Here is a 26546-nt window from a genome sequence, read left to right on the forward strand (position 1 = left end):
CATTTATCTTTAAGGTTTTGAAGAGTTATATTTTTGAGTTTTGTGGTTACCATTTTTTTACCATTTTTTACCACTTTGGTTATGCAGTAGGCGGTTACATTTCTAAAATGAGTTCTCTCAACTCAATATCTTCATATTGAAGACAAATTAAGTTATTGCTGATAAATGTTAAAAATGTTTACAATTACAAAATGTTGTTGAGTGCTTTATTAAATAACCCAATTGATAAACTTGGGTTTTTATATTGATCTTATGTAAAATATAGATGTTAGTTTAATTCATTTTCAGCATGTTAATGATATAAACAAAACAAGACTCTTAATATGATTCAATTTAACAACATTGCAATAACTTGATGAAAGTTAGTTTACTGAAATAGATAAAGTTACTTAAACTCAACGTTATCCTGTTATGTGGAACCTGTTGACATAAAAAAGTTAATAAAGTTGAACATATAATTTTTTTGTAGTGTTGATGAGTAAAGAAGAAGATAAACACCAGTGTCACTCACCAACGTAAATAACAAGCTGCTTCAAATGACACTTCACTGGTATCACTGATCTTCCTATTCCCGATAGACTTTTACACCACTATCTGTGGCTATTACGCTGATATACATATGTCTTGTGCTCTTTGCATTTTACAGTTGAAATAATGCGAACACATCAAATAATGCTGCGCGTTCCAAGGCATTTCAGTGGGGCTTCAAGCAGTCTTCGGGGTCTTTTAGAACCGGAAATGACAGATCTGCACAGTTTATTCAAATGAAGAATTGTCTAACTCAATAATATTTTTCATGCTTAAGGTCATATGAATGTGATAATATTTGATAACTTATTTAAAGATCCAGCATGTCATTTTTTGGAGGATCTACAAATGCAACATAATATACATAACTATGGCTTAATGTTTTAACCTTGGAATAAGAAATTTCTATACATACATAACAAGTCCCCTTACATGGAATTGACCATGTTGTTTCTATTGCCCTAAAGATCGCATTTCATAATTATAAATGTCAATATTTCATACACTGGACCTTTGAGCCTTATATTTACAACTAACATAAATGGCCAAAAAATCTAAACCCCTTATGGCCGTATCGTCAAATATAAATACAGTAATTAAGAATCTAATATAAATCAATACATATTATACATTTCAAAATATTTAATGTTGCTAAGGTAAACAAGATGATTTCAACAAACAGTCTAGAACATCATGCATAGCAACAAAGAATCTGTCTAGAACAATTAAACCAACTAGGCCTGAAACACCCATAACATAATAACGTTTAATGATCTTCTCTGCTGTTTTATTGACATCATTTCCATTCATTCAAATGCAGGAATGCATTAAAATAACTCTTTCCTCAGTTCTTCAGCCATTGGCACAGACACAGCAGATGTACTTTTGACTCTCTGTTCTTGGACCCTTCAGCCAAATCACTTATCACCTCATCCACAAATCACAAAAATACACGCTTACAGCTCTGACAACTGTGACTGAAGTCAAGAGTCAGGGAAATGCAGATTTATCAACGACACCATCTGTCTGTAGGAAGTGAAGGTAAAAATGTAATCTGTGGGATTTATTAAAGTCGGCATGAGACGGAAGTAGTGATTATCTTTTTTTCTGTATCGTGACGTATACCCAAGTGAAACGACTTCTGAAATGAAAAAAAAATGTGGGCCGGGATTTCACCCACCGACAACTAATTTTATTGTTAAAAGGTGAAAGATTTGAAAACTGCAATCTGTCAGTCAATGCAGACCTGCCCTTATACCATTTCTCATGTCAAGAAGTGAAGAGAGGTCATTTCGAGAGGGGGAGGTGGAGGTTAATGTTTTTGATTAAAGATTACAAGCACAAATTTATTAAAAAAGTGTATGACAGATAAACGATTTGTAATAAATACTTCAACCACTGTGTAAAACAATTAGAATTATCATTTTTGTTTTCATGGCGACTTTAATGTTTGCATTTGCCAGAACAAAAAAATTGTCGTTTCCTGCCTCAAATCTTAAAAGTAAACAAAACGTTACTATATTGTTTTTGTGGTAAAGAGAAAATACTAACAATCAATGGTTGTAAAACTGTGTCGTTGTGACATGTTATTAAATCATTGTTTGTTTTAGCACATCCCTCCAATAGGGAGCTGAGGAGATGACGTATTTTTGTATTCAAAGCCCGGAAGCAAGTTAGCATTTTAGGACTTCCGGTTCCATCACTCCAAAGTCTATAGGTGCGCCCCGAATAGGGAACTTATCCTCTAATCTACGGCACTTTTTTTTATAAATAGTGTGAGTATTGCATTGACATTGAAATTTCTCAAAAAGGAAATGCACTTAAAGTACCTGGATGATGCACTTTTTTATGATTTATGATTAACAACAAAAAGTCAATAACAACATTCATCCTCCACAATCTGTGGTCAATAATAAATATAGATATACTGTATATTGAGAAATAAAGGAGGCTCCCACAGTCACCAACTCAAACAAGTCAAATGAAAGGCTTTGCAGAAATGTCCCCAGCAGGAGTAAAAGGATGAATAATGCAACACATATGTGAACTTTGATGTTCAGCTGCAAAACACAAGAGCTGATTTGTGGGGTCTTCTACAATATGGTCTGTTATACTGTCCTGTACACGGGAAATTGTTGTTGAAGTGCTAGAGATCAACTATGATCCAACAGCATGACACAAACACGATCAAAAAACTGTTAATGGAAATAAGATGAAAGCTGGTGATGTTGTGCAATGGATCTTGTTCAAATTTTCCCATGCTGAAGAGATGACTCAGTGAGCGATAGCATCCAGAATAGGCTACTTTATTCCAAAGGATAATAAATCCCTATAGCAAGAATGATTACATGATACCATGTTTCACAAGTATTTCATATAGATGTTGTACTCAGTATTTGGTGGGTAAGAATTTGTGGGCATGTGAAACTTTCAATGGAAATTTCACTTTTTACAGAACTTTCACTGTTATTTTGTGTCTACGTTTGCACTCTGTAAATTGTTTGCTCTAGTTATGCTTCTAGTTGCCAGTTACTTACTGTAGATTTATATTTAATGAATTTACAGTCAACAGTTTGTTCAAAGATAAATTAACATTAACCATTATCAAGCCATTATGTAATTTCACATTTATTTACATTGTATGTTTGTGCTCTTGAATTTTGGTCTGTATGTTTGTGTTCACAATGTTTTTTTTATTCAGAGCATATATTTTTTATTTCACTGGTTAACGTGAGGGAACAATTTTAAGCAATCCATTGAATTTGTCTAATATGGATCTGGCTTCAGGACCCCAAATGTTCCAAAAGGAGATGGTTTAGTGCGTGCATCTAAACAAAGGTAAATATAATTTGCCAAAATGTGACCCTGAACAACAAAACCAGTCTTATGGGTCAATTTTTTTAAATTTAGATTTTTACATCATCTGAAAGCTGAACAATTAGGCTTTCTCGTGATGTGTGAGCTGTTAAGGATATGAACATATAGTGCGGAAATACAGAAGTTTATAATTCTGGAATCTGAGGGTGCAAAAATATCTAAACATTGAGAAAAACGCCTTTAAAGTTGTCCATCATAGGCGCTGTAGTAGGGCATCCACTCTCAAAAATAAGATTTGATATATTTAGGGTTGGAAATTTACAAAATATCTTCATGGAACATGATCTTTACTTAATATTCTAATGATTTTTGGCATAAAAGAAAAATCTATAATTTTGACCCATATGGTGTATTTTTGGCGTTTACTAAAAAATGTCCTGTGCTAGTAATACCAAAGCTGTGGGTTCAAATTTCGGGAACAATTCAATTCAAGTTTATATAAATTTACATTTAGTCATTTAGCAGACGCTTTTATCCAAAGCGACTTACAGGTGGGGTAAGCAATGGAAGCAATTGGGAAGCAATTATTTATAAAGCGCTTTTCAGAATGTGCATGGTTCCAAAGCAGCTTTAAAGGAGAAAATAAGAAAATCACAGAAAGGTGAAACACAGCACAGTGCATGGTGTTAATAGAACAAGCAAGATCATTCTAATAAAAATATCTAATAAATAAATAATTTTACACACAGATTCAAAAAGTAAAGCATACTTTGAGTGCACACACAAATGCCAATAGTGTTTATTTAGCTAATCCTACGTTAGACCAGTGCAAACAATCAATGACTTTTCATGAGTGTGTAGGACAGACAAATCCTAGTACATCCAATAATCCACTGCTAGACTTTTAATATTTGCAGTTCAGCTTCCTCCTTCCAAATGTTCTTCCAAAAGTGCCTAGGGCTTTAATTAAAATAGGGAGAACTGTGATGTACAATAATCTCCTGCATGGATTGAATGGTGCAAGGACACACTATACATTTTAAGTAAATGTTAAAAATCACTAGAGACAGTGAGTTGTTTTAAGTAAAAACTTGTTTTATTTGTACAAATAGACAGTCTTGTCTAGCCGAGAAGAAAAATGACAGTTTGAGGGAAAAGTGAACTCCATCAGTAACCAACTGAGTAACAGGCGTACTGTAAAACAAAGTCACAAGCTGTATGACTTTATGAAAACTCAGTAAAAACAGGCAAAGCTTTGCTATTCCATACAAATAAAAATGCATTCATGTCTTTGAATGCGAGCACCAAAAATCATATGTGCATGACAAGCTTAATGAAAAGGCTCTTCACACGGTTCAAAAAGAATGTATTTAAAATAAAAATATAAACAACATAAAAATCTAACCATTTCTCTTTTTAAAACCATCACCATTTCAATTCCCCCTTATCTGTGTTGTTGAAGGGGTGTACATCACACAAGTCCAAGATTTTGGTTTGTAATTTGTAAATGTTGTATGTGGTTTGTAACAAATGTGTATTTCTTGGTCAAACACACTGTGGTTTTATAACCCTGCATGTCATTATCCTGTAGCATCCATTTGGTTGGTCTCAACACCCTCACTGTGGGGGTTTGGGGCGACGCCTAACCAGTCTCATTCTTCTCCTTGCTCCTGCTGTAAGCACAAATATAAATTTATTTGGCTATTTAATGACAATATACCATTGACTTTTATTTGATATATACAAATATACTGTATATATGAAACAAACAAACGTTTAAGTCCTTTATGAAATATTTGAAAAAACTAACTATATTAATAAAGAAGTTTCAGTGTCAACAACATAAACAAACAGATATGTGGAGGGTAGACCTACGCAAATAATCAATAACTATAGTTATGGTTTAATTTAATACAATAAATATACAATAAAATATTACTATACATGTGAATTATATTAATTAAATGTGTAACCCGGGACCACAACACTAGAGTCACAAGTAGCACAGGTATACACTCACCTAAAGGATTATTAGGTACACCTGTTCAATTTCTCATTAATGCATTTATGGTGGTGGTGTAATGGTGTGGGGGATGTTTTCTTGGCACACTTTAGGCCCCTTAGTGCCAATTGGGCATTGTTTAAATGCCACGGCCTACCTGAGCATTGTTTCTGACCATGTCCATCCCTTTATGACCACCATGTACCCATCCTCTGATGGCTACTTCCAGCAGGATAATGCACCATGTCACAAATCTTGAATCATTTCTAATTGGTTTCTTGAACATGACAATGAGTTCACTGTACTAAAATGGCCCCCACAGTCACCAGATCTCAACCCAATAGAGCATCTTTGGGATGTGGTGGAACGGGAGCTTCGTGCATCCCACAAATCTCCATCAACTGCAAGATGCTATCCTATCAATATGGGCCAACATTTCTAAAGAATGCTTTCAGCACCTTGTTGAATCAATGCCACGTAGAGTTAAGGCAGTTCTGAAGGCGAAAGGGGGTCAAACACAATATTAGTATGGTGTTCCTAATAATCCTTTAGGTGAGTGTATGTAGCAATAGCAAATAAATATATTGTATGGATCAAGATTATCGATGGAATCAGTCTGGTTATTAGCATTCTTCAAAACATCATTCTTTGTGTTCATCAGAACAAATAATGTATACAGATTTAAAACAACTTGAAGGTGGGTATATGATGACAGAATTTTCAAGTATCCCTTTAATTAAAGATCATGTTGCGTGAAAAAACTTCCTACTGTAAATATATAAAAACTCTGTGAAAGAAAATGTCCACAAACATCGTTCACTGCCGCCTGCTCTTTGGGAATTACTCATTCAAGTTTGGGATCGCTTTGAATTTCGGGTTCATCTACACTTCACAATGTCATAACAGCAGTGAGCCAAAGAGAACATTAAAACAAAGCAGTTTCTTCTTGGCAACGGCCTGCTACAGTGTCTCTGATGCACATCTTTTAAGGCAATTTTCTCAATATTTTTTTTTTGCACCCTTAGAGTCCGGACTTGCAAATAGTTGTATCTCGGCCAAATAACGTCATATCCTAACAAACCATTCATCAATTGAAAGCTTATTTATTTACCTAGCTTTTTTATATTATAACCAAACAGAGACCAGGCATGTGCATCCGATTATACCCTCTATATAAACAGTAATATACTTCAATATATAAAAACAGAAATGTATTACATACGTTGTGGTTGTCTTACGGCAGCTCTCTTTTTTGAACGACCCTCTGGAAAATAGAAAAAAGAAGTCAAGTCTGAGTATTATTCGTATTATTATACAGATATTAAGAACTATGACAAACCCTTGATGATTCTGGTGATTTTCTCTGACTCTGCATCAATGAGACCTTGATTTCCATTGAAAGATTCAATCTTTGAGAAATCTGGTCCTAAAAGAATCAAGAAAAAAAATCAGTAACTACTTAATAATTAAGTTATTATATAATGACGTGCATGTTGTTTCACGTCTGCAGATTATGGTACAAATAATACAATTTAAAAAATAAAGCTCCTTTTGAGCCTTCACGCTTTTGAAAAGGCTTTACATTATATGTTAGAACACTGCTGCAAGAATTTCATCCCATTTAGACGCAACCATATTTAGTGAAGTGTCGGTCGGTTGCCAACGTTGGGCAATAGAGTTTGGCTTGCATTCCCCATTTCAATTCATTCCAAAGGAGCTTGGTGGTGGTCTGGTCCTTGAGTGGGCCAGTAAGTTCTATCAAACTACTCTCGATAAATCATTTCTTTATGGATCTTAATGGCTCTGTGCTCAGAGGCATTTGTCATGATCCCACAAAGTTAGAAACAAGCAGTTTTCTAAAGAATTACTGTGTTTTGCAGTTTTAAGGTGCCAGTCAGATGTAGGATTTTTGGCCATTTGTTTTACCTTCAATAATCTGAGGCTCCGGATTGATTGTTCTGGTAAAAGTAGTGTGACCCGCCCCACCTTTGAATTTAGAGATAATTTAGATGTTTTACGATTCACATGATAAATGCAGATCCTCATTATATCATTCTTTTGTGATGTGTTAGGTTTTACCTTCAATCTCAGATTGTGGTTTAATTACTCTGGTAAAGGTGGTGACTCCTTCACCTTCAAGAACATGAGGACAACAAATAAACATGATGTAATGCCAACAAGCATCCGTTTAAAAATGCTTCATCACTTTCAGGTTTGTTGGGTCTCTAACCTTTAACAATCTGAGGTTGTTGTTTGACTAGTCGGGTTATAGTAGTAATGCCTCCTCCACCTACAAGAACAAGGAGACAACAGATCCCCATAAACGTGTGCAAACACAAACCAACCCAAAGCCAATTCAGTTTTGTATTCAGTCAATGGGAAACCCTAAAATCCTAATGTAACTGTATTGCTTAACATAAAAGGATTCTTTCTTCTCTCTAAATCATGAGTGTGTCCTGCCAAAATGTGAATCAAAACCAGGGGGTGAAAGCCTAAAACAAAAACATCTGGAGGGAAGCCATATGAGCCATGGGAAAACCAACAGGGTTCTATTGCTGGAACATCACACGCAGAGAACCAAGAGACACACAAATGCTTTACGTAACCAGGGATTGCAATACAATGGGCATGAAATTAGTCAAACAAACAAAACATTTCTAAACAAGTATGAATCACCAAGTTCACATCAGCTCTTAAAAAAAACATCAACCCTTTATGGAAGCTACAGAAAGAACAATCCCACCGTGTTAATTCACATGAACCTTTTGTTGAATGACATAAAAACAACACACAGATTTTTAAGGCTTTCTCTTCTTGACAAACTGAGCAAAAATAACTGAATGATGTATAAAAATCATTGTCAAATGTTTGAGTTCTCATATCGATATTCTCAACAACTTTTATTACTTTTATTATGCTGCAATTCGTAGTTATCCACAGTCATTTAACAAAAAACATTTTCAATTTACCTCCAGCAGTGATCGCGTCAGAGATTTTTTTGATATCTTCGTCCTGGAGACTTAGTACCTCGCCATCCAAAAATGTCCTCATCTTGACTACATCTATAAATAAAATGGCAGGATAAAAGAGAGGTTGAGAAAAAGGGTTTGCTTTAATATTTTTGCATTAAATGAATGACTAAATAAATAAATAAAAAGTTAAAGTTTACAATTGAATGCGAGTCTGAATAATTTTTTTTGAGAAAATTTGACAGAAAAATCTGATAATTATAATATAGTGTAATCTTGTTGAATTTGTACTCACATTTAAACTCTTGACAACTAAACCAAATATTCATTCTGACAACCACATTAAAGATGTATAATAACACATTAAATTCTAAACAAATATCTACAACATATATTCAACACAAGACAATAAAGCTATTAAAAGGAATGACCTTCACCCACGATTTTCTTGATTTCATCATCAGAGTCAAGTTCACCATCAGAGGAGGCACTATGACCTGAACAAAAAGAATGAAGATCATCAACTGAGCTTTCAAAATGAAGTTATAACTAACACAATAGTAAACAATGTCATACCTTCAATGACCCTTGTGACCTTTGTAATTGATGGCTTCCCTTCGATCACCCTTGTAACTTTGGTGATACTAGGTTCTCCTTCAACCACTCGTGTAACTTTGGTGATATTGGGCTCTCTTTCAACCACTCGTGTAACTTTGGTGATATTGGGTTCTTCTCCAATCACTCGTGTAACTTTGGTGATACTGGGTTCTCTTTCAACCACTCGTGTAAGTTTGGTTATACTGGGCTCCCCTTCAATTACAATGTGTTCAGCTACAGGTCCAGATTCAATGACTCTGGTGACAGTAGTAACCGGTAGCTGGCCCTCGATGACCCTGGTCACTTTTGTAGTCTCCCCCTCTATCAGCACATTAGCACCACCAGGATTCTTTTCGATGACTCTGGTAACTTTGGTCACAGATGGTTCCTTGTCAATCAACGTGATCTCAGGACCTAAGGGAAAAACGTTATTTACACATTTTTCATCGTTTTAGTCTGTTATACTGATAAAGTGATTTTTGCTTCCAGATACATAAACGTATCATATTTTGTTCTTTTTTGGAGCGCAAACGTGTCATTTACTTTTGATGTATTATAGCAGCATAATATATGTGTGCATTGGACATGTGGTGCCAGCTACATTAATCTCAGCGCAATAAAATGTCACAGATAAAGTCACCCAACAGCACGTGAAAGCCTGACAGCAGAAGTAAAAATTGATTAAAATCAAGGTTATCACAAAAAAACTACTTTTAAACTATTCGTAAATACATGTACAAATGAAGAGTTTGGTTCCAAAATTAGATTAAAATCACGTTAAAAACACAATTAAACACAGTAAAAACATGACAACAATAAAGAATGTGATAACATTTTTTTTAAATCTCATTTTGGAACCAAACTCTTCAAATATTTCTGTTGTCTTGCTAAAAAAGTGAATATCAACATTGCAGTATATAAAATACAGAGCATAATTTCTGTTATTTTGGCCAGTTTTCATTTAAGCAAATATGTATCTTTTTTTATTTGTAATTTAAGAACAATTGTCAGTAGCACACAGAATAAAACAAAAATGAGCATATGTCTTTTCCCAAAACACATACTTATAAAAAGTAAATAATACATTTGAAATGGTCTCTTATTTATTTCCGCGGCTGTATAATGGGTTTCTATGATCCTAAATTGCTTAACAAGGGAATAATTTGACCATCCTGAACTAATAGTTAAAGACCTCAACATCTAGGTCTCTGCCGTGTTTAAAGGCAACATCTCCTTTAGCTCTATTTTGAGTCTCTAATGGCTCTTAATCTGCTTTATCTGTCCAGCAACAGCCAGAGGAAGAAGCCAGTGTCGGTTCCTGCCAAAAAATCTTTTCCAGCGAAACAATATGTGCTCTATTCTGTTCTCACTGCTCTGAGGACTCATGGCGAATCGGTGTATGCAGAGGAACAGATTAGGTAAAGTTCAGCCTTGTTGTTTAGTGGAAATGCGTAATTGTACAAATACCTACAAAAGCTTATGGGAATGATCGGCTGGCAGATAAGGACTTTGCCTGAGGAGCAACGCATCAAGAAATCGAATAAATACTTATGGATTGGTGTAAGAAGGGGGAAAAAGAATCCTCATGTTGAGGTTTGGAACTGTTCTTCGTTCAGCACATGAATGAAACATGATTAAAAACAGAAAAATCATGGCTCGGTGATGTGATGTACCTTTCTCAATGACATGAGTTGTGGTTTTAGTCCTTTCTGGAAGATGAAACACAATGTTTAGTATTAAAACAAGTTTTAAATGAAATCCACACACACATGCTGAAGATTTCATGCTGAACGTAAAGAAACAATGAAATGAATGAAAATCACTTACTGATGAATGTGAGTGGAATCTCTTGGTAGGTGAATCCGGATTCAAACTACAAACCAGATCAAACAAAAGAAAGGGAAAACTAACAAATGGGAATTGAATGTGTTGCTATGGGACAAGTCATGATTTAGGAACAGGCCTATAGTGGATCAGTTTTCAGATGAAATATGTCTGGTTGTACCTTGAGCTGCATGTATTTGATGAGTCTGTTCAGCAGAATCAATATGTCTTCACGGCCAACTGGCAGATCTGTGAATTGAATTGAAATTCTTTATTTAGCTCTTGGAAATGTGGCTTATGTCTCAGGTCAGTTATATACGAATGGCAGAAGGAGGAACGTTGTGTATTAAAGACCTACACATTGGACTTCAAACATGTTGCTCTCTGTTAATAATTTACCTTTAGGATATAATATGGTCTTCACTACATGAACCACTCCATTAGATGCCATGAGATCAAAATCTGGAACGTCCACTGAGTTCACATGGATGGAGTTGTTAATCTGGGTATAAGAAAGGTGTTCATTTTTTAAAATTTAAAATTTCTTTTCATAATAAATTATTTCATTAGGAGCCTGTTGGGGTATGATCATAGAAAATAATTGACATTTTAAATCTGAAGGTGTCCTCTTTAAACGATTTTTGACTTTTCAGGGCTGGTCAGCATTTTTTACACAGAATTTGACTACTTTTAAATTGTCGCCTCGGGTTGTTTTTAATCTGCGGGTTACATCTGTCAATCTTAAAGTAAGATACAATTAAGGTGAATTTATGATTAATACTATACAGTGATTTTCAAAAAACACATAACATACTTATAAGATGTATAACTTGAATGTACTCTGAGTTGCTTTGGATATAAGCTTTTAAAAAATGAAAAGGGAATATTTCTTCATATTAATACACTATAATGTGCCCTAATTTGACAACCTTTAAGTGTATGCTTAATGCATAAAAATATACAAAAGTTAAATATATGTTTCTATTGACGAGAGTGACCTATTTTGAGTTTGATATTTGGACTAGGGTCATTGCGGGGGATTTTGCTAGAAGATCTGGCAACCCTGATTTTGTAGAACGTTCAATTTTTTCCACACCAGACGAGGCGCGGTGTTGTGTGACAATATTAGAACAAATTGTGTTCCGGTGTAGACACAGTGTTACAGTAAAGATGTGTGTGTTTGGTAAAGGAAGTCTTGGGACAGTGAGAAAACTATTAGTGGGTGGACGCCATTCTGATTTTGAGTGATGGCTGCAAACTGTCTGGAAGTTATGACCTTATCACCCTAGCAATTACACACAGACACAGAAATAAATATACATGTATGCCCTTGACCCACAGACCGTTAACCTACATACACACATAAATATACAAAGAGCACTTCGTTTTCCTCAATAAGATGATATACTGTAGGAAAAGTATACTCCTGTCGTGGTTTCCTCGTATGAAATATTTAGGTGAATGGACTGAATTTGCGTAGGGTGTGAGTGCGTGAGTGAATGAGTGAGTGTGTGTGCCCTGAGATGGGTTGGCACTCCATCCAGGGTGTATCCTGCCTTGATGCCCGATGAATCTTGAGATAGGCACAGGCTCCCCCGTGACCCGAGGTAGTTCGGATAAGCGGTAGAAAATGGAATGGACTGAATTTGTCAAAAACCGCAGGAAACATGTGCTATGTCTAATTGCATTGTGTACTGATAAGAGCATGTCAGGCCCTTCCTCTCTTTTTCAAGCAAAATATTAGTGTTGGCTCAGATTTAAAAGTCACTATCTACATAGTTTCACAGTAACAGTTTGATCACAGAGTGCAAAGACCTCCCGACTGTAATCCTGTCACTGGTAATTATGAGTAATCTTAAAAGTAACACAACATAGTGTTTTAACAAATTTGTTAGTGCTTAAACCCATGTTTTCACAGTAAAACATCTTCCTTGACATATGGTGTAGAAATACTTTTGGCAACTGAAATATACTAAGAATATACTTTAATATTTATGTAGCCGAGGCTTTATCGAAAGTGACCTACAAATGAGAATAATACAAGTGACTGATTCGTCTAAAAATAATATTGTACTTACAGACAGCACTTGAAGGTTGTTACCCTGCATGGTTTTGAGAAGGTTAGTCACTCCACCTTCCAGCCCTCCATTAATAAAGACACCTTTGCTAAAATGGTAAAGCAGGATTGTCGTCAGGGTGTTGACATCACCTGTCAACAGGCAAGTCACAGTTTTACTCTTCGCCTCTGACATTCGAGTTGCAAATACTGTAGGATTAATAAAAATGCCAAAGTTGACTTTATGCGGAGTGTTGAAAGATAGGATTACTCTTCAGAAGATTGAGGTCTGCTTCTGACAGGCCTCTAAAGGCTTCATCGATGGGCGCAAAGACAGTGTATGATCCCTCCTGTTTCAATAGATCTGTCAGTTTGGCGCTCTCCATCAGAGTCAGGAAGATTCTAGAAGGGACAAGAATGGGTTTATTTGCATCAATTGATGGAAATGACAATTTTAGCAAATTAGCTATCCAGAATAAAAGTTTGTGTTTACATAATAATATAGTATGTCTGTGCACTTTGCATTTTTGTTTGTATTTATACGCGCATACACATTCATGAATGTATTAAAAAGACACAAAAATAAATACATTTCTATATATAAACTATATATAACTAATAATAATATATAAATGCAAATATTTTTTGTTTATAAATACAAAATAAAAATGCACCGACATTGGCGACATATATTATTATGTAAACACAAACTTTTATTTTGGATGTGATTTATTGCGATTAATTGTTGAAAGCACTTGCAAGAAAAAAAACACAATCCTAATTTAGCAAATGAACAGATGTCAGAAAGACTATTCATAAAAATATTATGATGATGTCATAGCTGTTAGTTACTATTTTATTGTAAGTTAATGGGACCTTCAAACAGACGTATCATTTTAATAATAAAAGTAAATAAGTATTTAAAAAAAACAATCAAAAATGATCTGTGAAACAAAATGAACTAATTTCAGATATAGAATGTGTGATCAATCTAAATGTTTACGAATATGAAGACAGATCTGCTTTGCATCCACTGTAAAAGTTAAACCACATTCAAACGAATGTTATAGTCAGGTTTATTTTAATAAATCAGGCACATTAAACGTGTAGATAATCTCACTTGAAGCGTCCGTCTTTTAAAAGCAGGTCATAGATGGTTGTCTGGGGTGGATGGATCAGAGACCTCATGAGAAACAGGGCTCCATTACTGCCCTCCTTGCTGCCCCTCACCATACACGCGTTCTCAATACACACAGCCTGATACACATGGAAAATAAACATGTCATGAGAGTTTTCTTTTGGACCATTTGCAGTCCGCTGAGAAAGAGTTTATTGAGTCAGTAGAAACTACAGGTTTACAAACATACCTGACAATAAACAAGAGTATAAAACTCAACTGCTAAAGCCTGTTGCATATTAAACGGTTTTTTAGGTGGGTAGTTCAATTTACACAATAACTGCTTGCAGGTTTACAATCTTGCCTATTTCAAAGGCTTTGTTTCTCACCGTGCGATAAATGAAGACTCTCAGTAGTTTTCCTCCTATGGTCTCAAGCAACTGGCCGTTGTAAAGCTCGCTCAGAGAAATCTTGAATTTCAGGATGTGGTTTTCCAGGATAATCTTTAAGAGACGCTCGTCCATGGACATCACCTCTTCTGCATGACAGATTAACAAGATGTCATTACCCTACAATGTGACTTTAAATAGATAGATCACAAAAAATTACAAACCACAGTCGGCCATTTCTTAAGTTTTCTCAAGAACTTTGGGTGTTCGCAGGAGAAAAATGATGACGCACAAATTTGTATTAGTCCAATAAAAACAATTGCTTCCATAACTATTTAGCTTAAATGCCTGAACATACAAGACGTCTCCTGGAAATACCCCTTCCCAGAATTATATGACCCATAACCAAAGCTAAAAAACAAACCAACAACAATATATCATATCATTAAGTTTATTCATGGACCGAAAAGAAGAAAAACAGAACCCTACCGAACGTTCCATAATCTCTACACACAATCCGTCAGATTTTTGTGTCTAAACTCACCAGTGAAGGCGCCGTTGAGCGGTGCGAGAACTGTATATTCAGTTTTAGCCTGCATGGCGGCAAAAAGGCCAAGTTCCGACACCATGTCCTTGAAGAAGCTTTGAGATGTGCCAATGAGCTCAATCACCTGCTTGGCTGTGAGAAAAACCAAAGACGTGATGCAAAATTGATGTACTGTATATTTGGTCACTTCTTAATGTATTTTTATTGCATTGATTTATTTAACAAATCCTAAAGGTTGAACGGAAAAGAGGTCGAAACTCACCTGAGTCAGGCATAAGAACCTGGTCTATCAGATGAATGACACCATTTCTGGTGACGATGTCCTTCTTTAGAACCATCTTGATCCCGTTGACTGTGAGGCTCTCGCCATCACACCCGATCTCAATGTTACTACCCTCAAGGGTCTCGTAGATGGAGCCCGCCATAATGGCCTCTGAGCACTGGACTGAGTTCAGGGTGTGGTACTTCAAAAGCACTTGAAGAAAAAAGCAAATTACAAACGTGAACAAAGAGTTAGATGCAGATTGACTGATACACTGTTTAGTAACTGTGTTTTGAAATGTCTTCCACTGGCCAATGACCGCCAAAGAGTCAGTCTGAATGACATGTAAAGCAACCAGTCCAGGCTGTTTCCTGGTGGACTATTTAAGATCTCTACACAAACATCTCCTGGTGATCCTGCAATCACATCAGAGCTTCAAAACTGTATGCTTTATGCATTAGACGTCCGGTCTGTGGGTGTGACGTCTGAAGCTAAGACCTGACCTCGACAGTCATCAGCACAGTAGCTGCTGCTGACCAATGAGAAATCCGCCCAGTTCTTCCTGTCTGGAGGAAATCTGGTGAAGAGTGAACTATTACATCATCACAACTGTGATTTCGCTTTCCAAACAAATGTGCTTTTAAGTGTGTATTTGCATTCTGATGCCTTCAAAATTTTCAGCAAACCAAAATCCAAACACTTTCTTAACACGATTAGTGTACATATTGCAAAAATAAGGATTTTTTTTCATTCAAATCTCATTTATTCACCCTTGAGTCGTTTAAAAACCTACAAATGAGTTATCTTTTGTGGAACGCAAGAGAAGATATTTTGAGAAATATCTCAGTGGTTCTTTGGCAATACAACCGAAGTTAACGGGGGCCAATGTTGTTTCTTTAAAATATCTTTTTTTGTCATGCAGATTTTGAATGATACAAGGTCGAGTAAATGATCAAAAATGGGGATTTTGGTTTAAGAGGTTTGTTGACATAAATACATCTGTAATGCATCAAATATTGGAGAGCATCATAATAATTGGTCATAAATCCAAACGTTGTGTTCCGAACGCCCCTTCAATATTTCAAAGAGCGGAGAGCCAGGCAGTGCTTACAAATTAGGTGCAAATTTAAAAAAAATATATGCTACAAACTAAAAGACCAAAATGTAAAAAATCCAAATGAGATCAGCAAAGCAAAACTCTTGTATTAATTCCTTTTGAACAAAAACCTATAGCCACCCAATTCCTAAAATAACGAAATCAGATCAAGGGTAAAAAAGCCTAATTTAGTTATTTTAATAACACCTTTTTACCTTCTAAGCTCAGTCATATCAAAGGTCACATAGACTTTACCTACTATGTTCAATAAAACCACCTTAGTAGCCAATATTTGGTCTCAGATTGATACTGTGGTTATATTGAGTAAAGCCACATACTTTCGTGTCTTACGACATAGGCCTATATTTAATCGACCACGAGTCCAAAACGCTTTTGTTCAGCAGAACCTGATAAAGCATTATTCAACATCTAAGCATTTACCACCGGGAACTTGACTCTGGATCCCTGTGACTGCGGTTAGGTCTGCTGTTTGCCTACTGTCTGAGAATGTGACCCGGCTTGAACTGGACAGCATTTGCGGCGTTTATTCAAAACCTGAGATTACTAGTATTACAAACCTTTAAAGGTCATTATGTTCTCTCTTTTAGCAAGACAGCTACCCCTCAAAACAAAACCCCTCAATTGATTTTATTTTCTCTTTTTTTTTTTTTTGGTGGTATGATTGATACACATTAAGAATACGCTTACCCTGAAGCAAGCTTTTGTCACCCAACAGTCTCTCCAGCACCTCTCTGTCTAGCTTCTCAAAAGCTTTATTGGTTGGAGCAAACAATGTGTAGTGTCCAGGCTCACCCAGTTGGTCCAGCAGACCCGATGCCAAGGCAGCTGTCTAAACAAGTTAAAAACAAAAGAGACTTGCATTGAATAACATTTCGTTTTGCAAGCTACAGGAAAGCATTTTCTTTACAAAACTAAAGAACAAACGTTCAGTGAAGTAAGCTCATCATTGTTTTCGATCACATCCTTTATCGATTGTTCCACGATGCTAATGACCCGATCGATGACGTGCACGACTCCGTTAGTGGCCACTTGGTTGCCGTGAATGATCCTGGCACAATTCACAGTGACTACCTATTGAAACAACCCAATTTATTGACTTTATCAAACATTCAAACACCTTTTAAAGATTCAGAGTGTAGAAAAGGTACATACTCCATTGGAGTAGTGATTGATAAGGAGCCCTTGATTGTTGTACATGGACTCTATGGTCATATCATTCTTCAGGTCTTTGGTGAGAAGTCGTTTGTTGACCATGTGATGGTGGAGAGTGTTGTAAAGTTCAATGGCTCCATTGCCCAACAAAGGAGCTTTCAAAACCTGCATATTTGAAAGAGGATGACAGTATAAGAGCATAACACTAGGGTTGAGAGTTAACATAAAAGACTGCATGTTGATATATTCCTCTCGTTATTTACTTTTTTAAGGTCAATTTGGGTTTCAGTTGGCTTGGAAATAACACATAATCCCTCATATAAACGCAGCATGTAAATACTCTTGGTCAAAGAAGTGATAGTTAGAATGTAGACTCACTGGATCTAACGTTTCCCAGGCATCATCGCTGGGTGCGAACATCGTGTAGGTACCATCAGCCTCGATTTCTTCCTTCACTTCGGACTTCTCCGAGTACTGCTTGGTGAGCTTGGCATCGACCAGATCCAGAGTCCCATAAACTGTGTCAATGGGGGTCACTGACAAAATACACCCCAGAAAATACGCATTAAGTTGTGTATAGCGCCTAACATTTACAAAAATACAATACTAAGATTTTACATATTCAAGGAACAGTTTACCCAAACATGAAAATGATGTCTTCATTTACACATTCTCAAGTTGTTCTAAATCTGTATACGTTTCTTTGTTCTGAAGATATTTGAAAGGATGCTTGTAACCAAACAGTTGAGCACCATAAATGTAAAACACAAAAGAAGATATTTTGAAGGATGTAGGAAAGTAACTACTATTGTGATTTTCCCAAAGCTAATGTCTTCTTCACGAAAACCTAGTCAATGAATTAGGTGAAATAATAAAGCATGACCCAAAAGTCAACCTCAAAGCACATTAACTACAGTATATTGCCAAACAATTTTAACAATGTTATGTTATAATCTAGTAGTTTGCTAGCATAACAATTACACTTTCCCATATTTAAAGTATGAATAAGAAACAAACCTGCTGGGCACCCACGCTTTCCGTCTAGCTTCATATAACCAGGGCAGCATTCATATAAAACCATACTGCATAAACAAAACAGAAAGAGTACAAGTATTACAACTGAGAATGAATACTTCATATTTACTGTACATCATACTCAAATGGTGATGTTAAATTAAAGGTATAGTTCACCCAAAAATGATAATTCTGTCATCATTTACTCACTCTCAAATCTGCATACATTTCTTTATTCTGTTGAACACAAATAAATACATCTTGAAGAATGTGCAAAACCAAATGGCTCTGGGTCACCATTGACTATCATAGCATTCCTACTATGACAGCCAATAGTGGCCCAGAACTGTTTGGGTACCAAACATTCGTCCATTTTGATTTGTGTTCAGCAGAACAATAACATTTTTACAGATACAACTTAAGTAAAGGAAGACAGAATTGACTTTTTTTGGGAGAACAACACTGTAATTGTGATCACACAATTGTTTCTGTGTGAAGTATCTTTAAAATGCCAATTTTTCTCATATAAAAAATGTTAGTTCATCTTTGAACTGTTGTCTCCATCTACTTTGAATTTTTTTCCCAAAAAATAATGCTGGTAAATTTTCCAACATTCCAAACTAAATACTCATGACTGCGAATGTAAAACTTCAAAATATAGCAAAACACTTTTTCTGAACACATTTCAAAACAGGCTCTCCTGAAAAACATTTGCACTTTATTAAACATCAGGTCACAAAATATTACCTCATGCGTAAGCCCACAAAAAATGACCCAAATCTGAACCAGTCCTCACACAATAAAAACAGTCTTCTGTCTCAAACGTGTTAGGTCACCTGCCTCAGAGCTCTTCTGACAGCCTGATGATTGACAGACTGATGATGTCATCAACATTCAACACAAACTATATTCTGCTGGTATTCAGTGGATGATCTCAAGCATTCAGTTTATGGAATGGATTAGGGTAAAGTTTCATTACTGTATTTAAGGATATATTATGAAGGTCTTTGTCTCAGATGTGAGTTTGATATAAAAATGTGCAGACCATGTTAAAATCTGCATGTAGTTTAGATCTTTAGGAATAATATATGGGGATCAGAAGATCTAAATTTAACGTCTAAAAGACACAAATGTAAATGTAATACTTTACTCTAGCTAGAAATACAAAACATAAAAATCAACAATACATAAAAAACATTCTTCCAAACTTATGGTCTAGTTTAACTAATCTGCAGTGTTGTTCTGATAAATTCTGAGACAAGTCTTTCTAACAGCTGTGTCTGTCTGTATCAAATATATTTCCCCACTGGTTTTAGTGAAAGGCCTGTTGTTCTGTAAATGAACACACCATCAAGCTCTGCTATTTGTCAAATAGGCTACAGCTCAAAGAAAGCATAGATTACATGTTCTCTCTCTCTGTCTATATCTTTCATCATTTCAAGGGTTAAGTGACAGACATTGCAGCTGTTCCCAAATCCAGTAAAGGAAGGAAGCTAGCAACGACCCCTGGGAAAGTCCCACAGGCAGGCAGGCTGACTCAAACTTTCCCCTGTGTGGCCGGCACACCAAGATGGGCAGCTTTGGGCCTAATCCTGCCCAAAATGAAGTCGAGGTGAACCGATAGAGACTCCGGGCAGTGCACATCTCAGCAGGGGAGATTTTTGTTTGCTTTATCATTGAATCGACCTCCCGGCAGACAAAAGCTGAAAAGGGCTTTCACATGTTTCCTCAAGTGACCAGAGAAGTTGGCAAGGGCAGTTGAACAGATCCTGCAGAATAAAGCACTTTTGTGGGCAAAGAAAAATGTGACAACTGAGGTGTCAAATCTCACATGGAAATGCAGGGGCTGAAGAATGCATATTTATTCTTTTTAGTGTTTAATGAGGGTGGTGAACTAAGGGTGACGAGCACAAGAGAACAGATTACCTATGGGAATGTACATAGATATGTGTAATGATGGAGTGTTTCACACACGACACATTCAGACACAGACAAGAAACCCGACACATCATTACCCAATGAGGATCATATCTAACGTAGAGGTCAGACAGTTGCGAAACCACAAATATAAGCACTAACCTTCGCATACAGAATCAGTAAAAGAGAGTCCGACTCTTTTCTACATATCAGTGTATGTTAGAAGTTTGACATGACAAAGTCCTTTAGGTCCCTGAACATGCTTCTACATGAATAAACATGTCCATTCACATAAAAAGCGTGAATATATACATTCAAACTCACAAGTACTATCTAAACCTTTACTATGTAAAGGTTACAAACGGCAACAATCAGCTCATTCCACCCCTCCCTTGAAGCACTGTTGGCTGCCACAGAACTAAGATGTTGTCTTGTTTTCGCTTTGCCGAAGCAAAAACATATTTACGAAAGAGCAGTTTGTCCGTTTAGGGCCACTGTAGAAACAACATGGCGAATTCCTTAAGTGGACCCACGGTGTTTGTATAGATAGAAATAGTTAATTCTAAGGTTATAAAATCATTCACAACATTTGTAATAGCATATTATATTGCGTTTAGGTAGATCCTCCAAAAAGCTTACACGTTGGACCTTTAAAGTCAATTTGAAATGCCTATTTTGTGAAATGCCCAGTTTACCCCCAGGATCAAACGTATTTCAGAGCAATCTGGATTCAATGTGAAAAAAGAACCTAAATGATTAGATGGTGAAAACCGAGAACTTTTTCATTGTCTTCAACATTGAAAAAATATGACACTGCAACAATATATCGAAAAGGGGCATGAAATCAAAAAAGCTTGAAAAACTGATATCAGACGTTGTGCAGAACAAGTATTAGCAACAACACATAGACATCTCCTGAGGGCAGAGTTTTTACTCTTTCTACACTCATAGTTTCTGCCAACGGAAAGGCTGAGTCGAGCTTGAACACTTTATCTGCCAATTTCTAGTCAGCGGTCCCCAAGGCCTAAAACACATCACAAACTGACACAGCTCAGAAACAACCTTACGTCATTCTACTGTGTGCTAAAACATGAAAAAAAGACATTTAAAGAGACTGGAGCCAATACACACATCGAGCCATATTCATGTGCTTTATTTGGCAAAAACAAGCACAGTTGGATGCACTTGGCATGTCATCCCGCTGGGAAATGCCCCACAATGCAGTAAGGTTTTGTATGTACAAGCATCTTGTGCGAAAGTATTTTCATTTTCATTGATAAACCGGTGATTTCCAGAGAATTCAACCTATTAAATTACCAAAATGTAGAGTGTTGCTTTTTCTACTAAAAGATGAAAGTCTAAGAAATGTAAATATAATCTAAAAAAAACTGATCTAAAGAGAACCATCAGCCAACGTATGAGTGGTTTTAAATGTTCCCGAGAGACACCTGCTTGAACACACCCTACACCAAACAAAAGAGACTAATCGATGTATGTGTAATCTTTGGCCCGACTTCACCTTGAACCACAGGCACTTACTGACCCCTGAACTTCGGTTTAGAAAGAAATGCAAAGGGTGACCTACGCCTTCTTGCCGCAGATGGATTTCTTGTACCAGTTTCTGCATGTGCTGAAGTACTTTTTTTTGGTCCCCATGACCTGTTGTAAAGCGCACACGTTGAGCCTGGAAAAGAGTAGAGAAAGGGGTGTTGATAACGGCTTACTTGCAGACAGACTTACACACCTAAGGCGTGTTCAATTAGGCAGATAATTATAGTCCTAACAACTTGCTTAAAGGAACTGCATGAACATAAAAAACAAAACCTTTGTAGTTATTTCTATGATATTTAGTCACTTTTTATAAGAATATTTTTTATGTTTTTGTAATTTATATTTGACAGTTTTAGAAAAACCTTGATTTTGACATAAAATACAACGGCTTCATTTTAAAAAGACATATATAATGGTCAAATAAATTAAGAGTTTATTTCCAAAAAGAGATCATGTTTTTTTATTGGGCATCCCAATTAATATCAATAAAACTGCAGTTTGTTTGTCTGGATTGCCTGGATGCCATAATAACAAAAAATTACAGCAAACTGATACAATAAAACACAATAAAAACATGATAACATAATTAAAAATATGATTTTTTAAACTAAAGAAGCTCTTTTTGGAAATGAACACTTCAAATGATTTCTATAATTTTGAAGATACAAATTGGGATGGCTTTTGCGTATTTCTAATATAGAACAGCTTTCCTTCAACCTATAATGTGACCTTGTCTGTGAAAATCGGGAAAAAGTAATCAGCAATTGGTCTTATAATCAAACTCATTCTTAATTAATACGTTTTCGTTATCATTTCAATCTTTGCATTTCAGAACATTCCAAAGAGCAAAGTGTATCTCATAAAACTGGACATTTCATACAAAGGCATTGATATGGTCACAAATTAACACATTAGTCCAGTGCCTTGTGAATAATGTGCACCTGTAAATATTACTCTTTACTATTTCTTATTTTTTTTTAAACATTAAACTTTATTTTTCCAGGTTTTAATTTCAAATTGTGGCCTGTCACTTTTTGACCCACTGCATGCAAATTCACATTGAGTGCCATTAGGAATTCTTAGCACATTCAGCTGGTTCCCTTCCCATCTTTCCCCAGATTTTCCCATTAAAGGTGAACCTTTAAATGAATCATCTTCTCTTACCCTTCATTCTTAGCCCTGATGCGACTGTGTGTGACTATCTTGTCATACGCTGAACAATCCACCTGGTCCAGGGAGGAGAGTGCCAGGATGGTAAATGCAGCTGTAAACAGAAGTATCATATTGGAGTGTCTCCTGCAGATCAAGCCCACTGAAAAAAATGAAGGAATGGGAGCGAACTGCAGGGATCCAGCCTTTATAGCACCCCTCCCCTTTTTTTCTCTGTCTCAAACACACAATGACATACGTACGATTAATACACATAGAGAATCAACCTGTTTCACATTGAACCGCCTCCTCCGTGGGATCCCTGCACGCCTAATAAGAATTTACCCCTTTAAGAAACGGCAAGAAGATAAACAAAAGCTCTTGGACATCTTACATTCTGAACTAATGCATTTTATACCTTTTTGAATTACACAATGTACACATTTATGCTGAATTCACACATAACTGACCCAATTTGCCAAATGAGACACAAATTGTAACACTTTCCACAGGATGTTCATTATCCAAATACTGCAAAATGCTATTGAAGCATATCAGATGAAAGGATGATGTTCCAGCAGCACTGTAACTGTTACATCTTCATCCAGTTACTTGATCACTGGGCTACTGTCCACCTCTGGATTTATTGGGTTCGGCAGAGCTCATGGATTAGGCCTCAGGCAACCAGTTGGACAAGCTAAAGCCAAATGGGAAAGCTTTAAATCTCTCACGAATCTCATCTGTGTTTATCTCAAACTCTCTGGCATGGGAAGGTGCTGGGGGGGGCGTGAATGTCAAAGGAGGACGGGAATAATAATGGCAGAAGGCATTAAGAGAGTTTAAGAGCTGTTTTTAGTGTATGTCTGATTTGACCCTGTGTGTACATCTACCTCTAGTGGTGGAGCTTTAGCAGTACATCAGGGTAATTTCAGGGGCTGAACCCATGCTTTATTTCAAACCTGTAATTCTCAGCTGGGGGCTTCAAACGTCCAAGGGGTCATTAGGATGATTTTAAAATAAGACAAAAAAGCATTAAAGTTAAGATATTTATAGCTTGTTACAGCACAACAGTTGCATATTAAATTAAAGGGACAGTTCACCAAAAATGTTTAATTCTACATTTTATTTACTTACCCTCAAGATGTTCCAAATCTGTATACATTTCTTTGATCTGTTAAAATAAGATATTTTGAAGAATGTAGAAAAGCAAACAGTTCTGGGGCACTTTGACTACCTTTGTAATTTTTCCTACTGTAGTCAATGGTGAACAAGAAATGTTTGTTTACAATCATTCTTCCAAATATCTTTCCATGTGTTCATTGGAACAAAGATACTTATTTGGAACAACTTGAGGGTGAGTAAATGATGAAAGAATTTTCATTGTTGGATGAACTGTCCCTTTAAGATCCATTAAAATAGTAGATAGCAGTTGTTAGTCAGTTACAATATTATAATATAACATAAATACTGTATAATATTAATGTGTATTATATTACAATATTTAGGCTACACACGCTTTGTAACAACCGCATTACAGTTGCCCCCTTGTTCTTGTTAAGGCCTTCATGTGCGTTCAAGCCTCTTACTCGGCGCAAGATGGCGGTGTACACTCTTTTAAAGTTTTACACCAAAAAATACAGCAAAGTTTGTAACTCTGCCTATAGAAAATAATCTAGAAAGAATATGCGCATAGGGTATGTTTTGCTTTTATGTTAAAAAAATTATTTACAAAGCCACTGTAGGCTTTATCATTATGGATATATAATGCTATAAAATTCTGTGTTGACAGCATGTATAAGAGTAGCCTCAAACGTTAAAGACATTGCATCAACCCGCACTGGTAAGATGCTTTATACTGTGAATTATAAAACGAGACCATTTGAAGCAAATGCTAATAAAGTGTTGACGGTGTAATCCGATTTAAACAACATCATCGGCCTAATGTCAATCGTGCTAAGATCGTCAGGTGTGTTGCGTCGCCATCTTGACACGGTTATACCCCCGGTCACGTTTATCGCAAAAGATGCTTCATTTCAGAATCAGTGTTGGAACTTTTCATGCAGCACTGCGCAGACCTTTAGGTAAATAATGAACTGCAATTTTGTATCATAATAATATTGTAATATATATAAAATATATTTTACTGTTTTTGTTTTGAAAATACACATTCTCATCCATTTTAATGGTAAATGTTAGGAAAAAAAGGTATGCTCATTCAAAAAGCTCATTTGACAACAACCCCAAAAGTAGGGACATGGCAAATAATTTCATTTCTTGATTTATAAACTGAACCTGTACTTGAAAATATTCATGGTTCTTCGCTAATGTACAAATCAACCTTGTAGCATTGGGCGTTTTCTCAGCAGCAATGTAGGTTTAAAATCCCTGTGAGGTCAACTCCACAGTTCTGGGTTTTTGGCATGCATAAAGCAGAGCGTGTTAACACATTGGAATTTTCTGCAGTGCAAATGAGAAGTGCTGCTCCTTCAACTTCATTCAAGTGCCCTTGAGCTGCACACCCGACTCTCTGGGGTGCTACATAATTCAAATAAATGATAGATAAGCCTTTGTTCCATAGTGAAGGACGGAGAATGTGAAACAAATTAGATGGAAAAATCCACCCAACATTTACCCTCCCAAACCATCAAAATATGCTACACTGCAAGAACTATTTTAAAACATTTTATTTTACAAATTCATAACAATACAGTAGATATCCTGTTGCTAGATGGAATATGATGTGTAAATCTGGACTTTTATTTTTCAGTAGATTTCAATCTTTGATTGTCACACGATATTTCATAATGCATTAAAATTATAATAGCGTATGCACTCCACTTTGTTTCTATGATTAATATCAAACAAAAAGAGAAGTGAAGGAATGACTTTTCTGATAAAAAAAGAGACTTTGGTTCATCCAGAAGAGGTCTTTTGCTGGTATCTTCTATGATTTCACAAAGTCGTGTTATGGATGAATACATTTTTGTAAATAAGCTAATAGTGTTGAACTTAACATATGAAGACCTATTGTGATAGGTCATATTTAATGGCATATGAAAAGAACTGCATGCTATTATTATTATTTTTAAATATGTTTTGTTTGTAGGTGCAGAATATTAAATACTTTTTTTGCAGAATGCAATCTTTAAGTATGGTCCAACTGTGTAAGTATGGTTGAATCATGTAGATAGTCCTAAATATACTTGAATGGGAACCAAGTTCACAACAGTACTCAATCATAGTACAGCATATACTCATTTATTCATATTTGTGCATTAATTCATGATATGCTATAAGGTGGTAACCTTTTGTGTAAAGATAGAAGCTTTCAACTGAAATTTTCCCATAATAACTTTCAAAACATTCTGTAAATAAGTGTCTACTGATGGATACTGCAAAGTGTGATACCACTGTTATTCTTTCAAATAATTATAAATACGATGAGTATGCTGTATAAAAGCATATGATTTTAAAGTATCATATAATGTAATGATTTACAGTATAATTGATAGTATTAGACCAGATTCCACTTATTAAA

The 26546-nt window shown here is 35.9% G+C and overlaps 1 protein-coding gene across 1 annotated transcript; it reads right to left on the bottom strand.

The window, feature by feature from the left end:
- Positions 1-4419: 4419 nt before the first annotated feature.
- postna (periostin, osteoblast specific factor a) lies at positions 4420-23175 on the bottom strand. The gene is made up of 26 exons (XM_056737170.1): positions 23024-23175; positions 21894-21992; positions 18395-18459; positions 17756-17913; positions 17378-17542; positions 17150-17296; positions 16913-17054; positions 15109-15321; positions 14844-14978; positions 14300-14448; positions 13914-14050; positions 13065-13195; positions 12816-12946; positions 11137-11239; positions 10919-10986; positions 10741-10786; positions 10587-10622; positions 8893-9327; positions 8748-8813; positions 8317-8409; positions 7578-7637; positions 7427-7480; positions 7274-7333; positions 6687-6773; positions 6570-6611; positions 4420-5018 (listed from the first exon to the last, which is right to left on the bottom strand). Exons 1-26 carry the CDS (start codon positions 23140-23142, stop codon positions 4963-4965), a joined length of 2997 nt encoding a protein of 998 aa, XP_056593148.1. The 5' UTR covers positions 23143-23175; the 3' UTR covers positions 4420-4962.
- Positions 23176-26546: the final 3371 nt, after the last annotated feature.

This window comes from Triplophysa dalaica, chromosome 22, assembly GCF_015846415.1.
Source record: "Triplophysa dalaica isolate WHDGS20190420 chromosome 22, ASM1584641v1, whole genome shotgun sequence".
Classification (NCBI taxonomy): domain Eukaryota; kingdom Metazoa; phylum Chordata; class Actinopteri; order Cypriniformes; family Nemacheilidae; genus Triplophysa; species Triplophysa dalaica.